At 42.2% G+C, this 8,065-nt stretch overlaps 1 protein-coding gene across 1 annotated transcript in view; it reads right to left on the bottom strand.

Moving 5' to 3' along the window:
• Window positions 1–2,075: 2,075 nt before the first annotated feature.
• Window positions 2,076–8,065, bottom strand: part of tafa1b (TAFA chemokine like family member 1b) — a 114,906-nt gene continuing 108,916 nt past the window's right edge. The window contains exons 3-4 of the mRNA XM_073469028.1: window positions 4,003–4,127; window positions 2,076–2,102 (exon numbers count right to left, since the gene is read on the bottom strand). Of these exons, the coding sequence (XP_073325129.1) occupies window positions 2,076–2,102; window positions 4,003–4,127 (152 nt within the window). The remainder of the gene's footprint in view (window positions 2,103–4,002; window positions 4,128–8,065) is intronic.

Here is an 8,065-nt window from a genome sequence, read left to right as displayed (position 1 = left end):
TGTGGCATGGCCGCCCGGAGTTCATTTTGATCAACTGCAGACTGAGATCTCTCGATTTTGACAAATTAGATGGCGATGCATCTGCTGGCAGGTCACTTTTGCTCTGAAACTGTCTCACAGATGGGCTACATTGTGTCATGGTGTGTTATTTTGCTAGAAAAAGTGCCCTCCGCTGCTTTTAATAAGGAGACATGTGAGTCTCTGAGCAAGTAAATCATGTCGGACTAGTTGGAGGGGACACACACTGTAAAGTGTGAGAAATGGCGGTGCATCCAGTTGAGTTCAATGCTTAGCACTCACTGATCTGATACATAGTCCTTGGTGTAAATGCTGTGGTCTTATACATTAAAACAGCTGCTGAACATGAGAGGATATGTTGTTGATAACGACTAAAAAAGTAATTAAAATTCAGTGAATGTCAGATGAGGTTTGTATTATGTATGTATGACATTCCTGCCTTGATACTGATGACAGATTCATAGTCAGTCTGGCACACTAACAGTGAGGTTATCAGATGAACATGATGCCTTTCACTATTATCAAAAAGCATGAGAGAAGTGGCAGGAAAGATGTTTTCATTACAGCGTCTCTCCCTCTGCCTGTCTCTCTTAAGGTGTAAAGTTGTTTGGAGGGAGCAGAAATGGATTGTTCTATTTAGCGAGTGGAGCGGGTAATGCAGATCTATGGTGGCTGAGTGTTTTGGAAGGTGCTCCCCCAGCCTCGCTCTCACTGTGACTTCCACAAACAAAAGGGCCTGCCTTGTCTGCTGCTACAGAACAGGCAATGAAGGGCTCCCTCTCTGAAAGACATAAAGAAAGAAAAGAAGAAACATGGATGTCAGGCACTGGCTTTCTGCTTGGCATCTTTACTTTTCATGCCAATTTTGATAAAAGATAGCAATGAAGTCTATGTGCGAGTGAACATGTGTGTGTTGGCCTCATTGTGTTTCCCTGACACTTTTCAGAGCAAAATGAAAACCTGCAGATGAAATAAAATGGCTGAGAATTTAAAAATGAAAAGGAAACAAAAAACAATGGTGCAGTATGGGCTTGCTGAGCTTGTTACAGAACAAATACAAATGAGGCAATTTGGCCTAAGAGGCAGGTGAATGAGGAATGTTGATTAAAAAAGAGAGCAGAGTGCAGGATAAAAGGCCTTTCATGTAGCCTGTGGGCTATGCTGTGTGCTGATAGCTGCTTCAACAAGACCCTCAGAGGGGGATCAGGATATCAAGTGGCCTCTGATAAGAAGCCACATGACGGAAAAAAGGGAAGAGGCTTTGCCGGGGGGGTCTCGTGCACACGTGTGAGCGTACACACACAAACACAGACGTATCAAACACATCAAACATGTGCGTTTGTACACAACTAGGAGCACACACAGAGAGGAGCAAGTAGCATGTCACAGATTAGTGACTAATGGGATTGGCAGACCAGAGCAAGTCACTGTAATCAAACCCACACAGTGGCTGATAGCAAAAACAGGACATGGAACAAAGGAGGCAATGAAAGGAAGAGGCACTGATCCTGCCATTACACACTGTTCGCAGGCAGCAGGGCTCTGCTCACGGGTGGACCTGGCTCTGTGTGTGTGTTTCTAAGTACTCCACCATGAGCGTGCTGCTGCGTGTTTACCCATCTATGTACCGACTGGTGTATTTTAGCAATACAAGTGCCACCGTTTATATGAAAATGCAGCAACTTACTTTGTATTTATGCGTGTGCTGCCGGGTGATAAATATTTACAGTGGGTGGCGGTGCGTTCAGTATTTGTGTCACGCCTGCCTAATCATGCACAGCATGTAAACACACACTTGATTATTTCGCACTGAGTATTTGGGTTAATGAGAAGTCATTGAACATGAGTTGGTCCCACTCCTACCGCCCGACACTCAAGTGCATTACAGTGATGTGTGTGTGTGTGTGTGTGTGTGAGAGAGAGAGAGAGAGAGAGAGAGAGACGAAAAAAAAAAAAAACTAAAACAAACAACAGCTTGAGAAAAAGACTAACCTTTACAGAAGCAAGAATGCAGCTCAATTTCTGTTGACGCATCCTCTGCATTTTGCTTCCGGAAGCTAAAAAGGGGAGTATGGCTGGGTGTTCTGCAAAGAGAGGGTCAAGAAAAAAGGACACGTGTGTATTGGGTAGAAAAGCAGCTTCAGGCCTGACCTTTTGGCCCTCTTCTCTTAAGGTTTTGATATTATTAGGCCATTTTACTCATAGATACGTATTAATGCTCATTCTCCATTTGTGTGTAGAAATGTACACTCTTGATTAATGTATCTCAAGAGCATAATTAATAATTTGTCCCAAGTTACACAAAAACAATCAAGTTTACTTATTTCAAATTGTGCAAAGGACTGCACTGAGAATTAGAGATGCATTCTTTAGAGTGAACCAAGCACTGCACCTTACCTTGACAGGATGGCAAGACCCCGTTCGATCAACTTCTTTCTGAGAATTTTGGGCCTGTGCATGGTTGGCAGCGAAGGGCCCCAGTGAAAGCTTTATGTCTATCTGCTGGCTTATAAATCTGCAGAGCAACCTTGGGAAGCCCCGTGTGGTCTAACCTTCACTGGCTGCTCCCTCTTTTCCCCTCTACCATCACATTAGTCTCTGCTTCTATTCAAAGTCATTGTCACCAAGCACTGAGAGGAGACGAGGGTTTGCTGATCGCGAGCAGGTGGGGAAGGGGAGGGTGAGGGTGGGGGGGAGTCAATTAAATGAATACAAATCGGGTGATCAACCTGTCACAGAGTGCTGGACTGCTGGCTTCGAGGACTTAACTCCCTTCATTATTTTTGCATGCCGCATTCGGAGTCAGTTTACAGAGCCGAAAGGCAGCGGAGAAGCAGAGTGGCCGTTAACTTTATCTGTGAGAGGAGTGTGGCCTGAGGCAGAGCCCACCTGTTTGTTTACGGCCTACTTTATGTTTGTTCTTTACTACTATGGGCCCTTAGATAGTATGCTTACACCAAACAAATTCCACAGTATTATACAGCTCACAGATGTGCTGTGTTTTCAGACTGTTTACAGTGTGATTTGTGCACATCTATTTCACCCACAGGTTTGACACTATGCATGTTTAATTGTTAAGAGACAGAAGATTAGTTAAAAATTAAGCAGGCAGTGGCAAGATTTCCTCAGTTCACCGCAAATGAAAACTCAGTCATTATTGACCCACCCACATGTAGATTCATTGGGGCTATTCACACAATAATGGCTTGTGCATATACTTTTCTTGTGTTTTGGCCTTTTGTTTCATGTGACAACAGGATTTTGGGGGCCTGAAAACGCAAACTTTTGAAACTGGTTTGAAAACGCCACCCTAGCTGTTGTCATGTAAACTAGCATTTCTCAATTCTTCAATTCTGAAAACTGAAATTGTAATAGGAACGCAGACCTTTTTTTGAAAATGCAAAGGAAAAACTTTCAGTTTTTAGCAAAACTGTCATGTAAACTGGGTCGTCGTCTACTAAACATTGCCAGAGCTTCACAGCAAAACAGCTTGGCATCATTCTCCAACTTCACTTTAGCTTAGCAGCGACATTGAAGGCTGAATTTAATATTCTTTCTTTTAAAACAAGTCCCCATCTACTTCAGTTGTTTACGAGAATACTAGAATGCTGTTTTGCTGTGAAGCATCTGAAATATTTTGAGGATTATGAAACTTCACCTAACTTTCCACCAACATGAGGGTGAGAAGATAATGACTACATTTTTATTTTTGGGTGAGCTTACAGTCTCCTTTAAGTCGAAGAGAAGAGTCAACCTCTTTTCTTGGACTTAAAGAAGAAGTATCTAGGAGAGTGAAACCTGTCAGGCATTTTGGCATGTACTGTTTGAAATTGGTGTGAGTGTGCTAGTGTGTATGCCTTGGTTACATGTGCATATGCATGTACTGTACGTGTAAGTGTGCATCTGTTCATTGCGAGTGCAGGTCTGTAGATGCACATACATACAGTTGTGCTCAAGTGTGTGTGAGTGTGTGGGAGGTCTCACTCTTGTGGTCTTGATTTTATTCCCAGAGGAGCACATCCATCCAGAGTTGTCAGGCAGAGTCTTACACTCCTCTCCCTCCAGACACGGTTCCATCTCACACCACCATTTCCCAATTACAATGGATGCTGGGGAAGGTGAGCAAAGAGACATAACAACAGCCGTTAGTTTCACGTAGACACAAGTGTCAATACAAGTACTTATAGTAGTAAAGAAACTGTAGCGAACGCAGTAGATAAAAATGATAAAGCCAAGGGGCATAATTAAATATGAACCTTGAATGAGCATTAAAGTAAATTAATAATGGAAACATAGATTTATCAACATTAGGAGTAGCCAAAGTTTAAAATGGAGGCAGAATGATCACCAAAAGTTCAACGTAGTCAGAAACCTCCCACACAAACATATTTTGTGTCCACATTATACACAGGCACGCTTGTATATGTGTAGATACAGCATACAAAAGCACCCACACACTTTATTATGAGCTTCTGCAGAGGAACATCCAGCCGAGTCCCTAAATGAATGTTTTTCCTCCTCTCCGGCCTCAGAGCAATTGTATCGTTGCTGCATGGGTACTTTTGCTGTTGACAATAATGTCTTCTACCAACAGAAATTAATCATTATTTTGTTTTGATACAGCTACATTGCATGTAGGGGAGCAATCTCGTTTTTAATCAAAACTAATTGCCTCTCATTAACATCGACTGAAATTCTTCCTCCAGCTAGCTGACAAAAACAAATATGTTCTCATCTTCTCATCAAGGTCTCCCTCCCTCCTTTCCTCCTTCTCTACGCATGTCTCCGGGTGAGCTGTATGTGTGGTTGTGTGTGTGTGTGTGTGTGTGTGTGTGTGTGTGTGTTCATGTTTTCAGTGGTAAATGCTACCAAATATCACCTTTTATGTTGTTTGACTTGCATACATCATGTAGGAGGTAAATGTATAAATAAACTTTGGTTACTCAAATTAACTCACCACGGTCCATATGTTGAATTAATCATATGAGAAAATGTGCATCCACACTCTTCCACACCCGTATAGTTGCAATGTATTTGAGATGAACACTTGTGATGCAGTGTTTTCATGTCAGTAACACTTGACTGGGTGTGCAGAAGACTGACACATTTCTGTCATAATAATCCTGACGTGATACTTGCATGAACATGCCTGCTAATGTGAGGCTGTGAAAAAGAGGGAGATTTTCTGGGGTGTTGGCAAACGACCTCCCCTCAACCACCACCACCGATTCATGGAATAAGTATAAGTAAGGATATGAGAGTAAGATAACTTTCTATTCGTCTTAAATTCATAGTTCACTGTAAAATGTATAAACAAAATAAAAAATGTACAAAAAAAAGTGATCAAAAGTCAACAATTAAAATTAACATCACGTTGTGAGAGTGTGTGAGGAGTCATCACTGCCAGGCAGACCTTCAGAAAGAACAAGAGGGAGGATAAAATGATGCAGGACTACAGTCTGCAGAGTTGAGGTAAGAGGATGAGTGAGTCGGGCAGGAGGCAAAGGTGAAGGAAGGGGAAAGTCTCGCACCAGGCGGAGGGAAATTTGGAAGCGTATTTCTTCTTCTTGGCAACTCTCTCATCCATGTGCAGTGGCAAAGTGAGCGGGGCTCAAGGACCGGTAACAAACGTCGGCAGGGTCACTTGTGCACGCTCACCTCTGCCTCTTAAATTGCCAGATACCATGGCACGAATCCAACACAGAAAACTGAGCAACACCCATTTGGTTTGTATCAGCGTGAAAATGGGAGATTTAAAGGGGAACTTACTAATCTGGGACGCAGTGGGAGAAAGGGTTAAAAATAGTGAGACTCCAGCAACCAACCTGAACACTGGAAGCAGTAGGAAGCCATTGTCCGGCACCTAAAGCTCTAGTTTATGAATGCACATGAAGTGTCATTAGGCCAATCAACCCTAAGCCAATTGAAAATTACCTAGTTGACCCTTAATGACACTTAAACATGTATAAAGACACAGGTACAGGTGTAATGGCAGGGTTATGATGGTGTCATTTCAGTCTCAGACACACCCCTTCAAATAAAACTCTACCTTAAAGTAGTTTTGTACGGCGTTTTGGAGAAGAAATTCAGACTCTTTAAATATTTACAATATTAATGAGGTAATAATACAAACTCAGAGATATTTATTTTTCCATAAATGATTAATCAAGCTGTTCTCAGAGGAAAATAAGGTCCCTGTTTGAAGCTAGAAAGGTAAAATATAAATATACAAATATATACAAAGAAAAACAGTATAAAATTGTGTTGTCAAAAGTGCATTTTGTGTTATATGTTTTGTCCTGTTTTGCAGCGGGAACTCTCTCTTTGAATTAAATCATACTGACACATCTAAACCATTCTTTCAAAGTCATCTCCTGGTTCATTTATAAACCATGATGTGTGAAGAACTTTTTTGTTTTTCACACTCCTCCGTTTACTGACAGCAAGCGTGACGTGGCAAAAGTTCTAAGCAGCTATCAGATGATCGTTCCTCCCACAGAAAGCTTTCCAGTGTGTAGGATGTAGTAGAATCTCTAAATAGCTTCTTTCCTTTTATCATGTAGACTTAAAGTGAAATGTGAAGGTCAAATAGCTGGGAGAGAGCAATGAGTTAAACTAGTGCCATTTCATTTTCCAAACCCATTTTTTTAACCATTCGGAAAAATACATTTTTCCCCCTCCAGCCTGCTGTTGCCAAGGTTACAGGCCAACCACCAATCAATTGTGAGTATGAGCAACATGCCGTCTCCAACTGATGGAGGAAGACGGTTTAAGTGCAGTCCCTCACAGCACAAAGTGTGAACAGACACACACACACACACACACACACACACACACACACACACACACACACACACACACACACACACACACACACACACACACACACACACACTCACACACACAAATATATGCCAGAGAACAGACTGGACGCAGAGTAACACCCCACTGCTGTTCAGTGAACTTGCTGCATTTCCTGACTTCCTTCTTTGCTATTCTCTCCATGAACCTTGAGGAAACCCATCGCCAGAGTGAGAGCATCCACTAACAGGCTGTGAACCTGCCCTTTGGCTCCCCCCATGGCTGTTTACCTTATCCACTAATTACCACATGTTGGTCCATTATCCACCAAGCTCCATCTATCTTCCCTTTTCTCCCTCCGTCTTCATCCATGGGCTAAATATGCATTACACATCATTAATCATGTTTACATTCGGCGGTGTTTTAGGCGCAACACCATAACTACGCTGGAAGTCCTCGTTAGGTGGCAAATTATGATGAGGCTTGAGGAGATGTGTTTAATCAATTCTACCGAGGGACGATGATGTGCTGCCACTCTGTTTAGCCCCTTCTTCTCGCTATACAGAGCGAGGGGGAGGAATGGAGTTGTTTTTCATTATGCCACCAACCGAGAAGGATTTATATTCCACAATGTGAATGCAGAATCCACTCGCAATTGAAAATGGTGGAGTAATACCTGCAGAGCAAAAATCAGCTCCTTCAAATGGAACCAGAGAGAAAAGCGGGAAAGGAGGTAGAAAAGGGGAAGCGGAAAATGCGGCAGGAGATTAAAAACGCTGCCTCACGAGAGTCGCTTTGCATGAAAGTTGAATGATGTTTACTGTACTTCACAGAACTAAATTCACCTCGCTCTCCGTGGCCTGAAATGTGCGCACATGGAGCATAGATAATTTATACACGGGGAGTCTACAAAACGGCTGCATTACATGGGCCTGTGAAGTTTTTCACAGTATTCTTTGTTGCCTTTATTATTTATCTACTGCTATGATGTCTAATATTAAATTCCTGTATAATGTTTCTGAACTGGGGGACGAGTCAGAATGCCAACTGATTGTTCAATAGTTCACCGCTTGACCTGGATTATTGATTTTCGCTGTTTGTTTTGACAGCGAACATTGTTTCATGGTTTGTTTTGTCCATTAGAATATGTCGGTGTATTTTCTGTGTGTTTTTATTGTCTATGAGTTTAATTTAAACCCACAGATCAAGAGAGCAGCATGGTTGCTGAGTAGTCAGTGCTAATAAC

The sequence above is a fragment of the Pagrus major genome, chromosome 6 (genome assembly GCF_040436345.1).
Source record: "Pagrus major chromosome 6, Pma_NU_1.0".
NCBI classification, from domain to species: Eukaryota; Metazoa; Chordata; class Actinopteri; order Spariformes; family Sparidae; genus Pagrus; species Pagrus major.
This window is presented reverse-complemented; position numbering and strand designations above follow the sequence as displayed.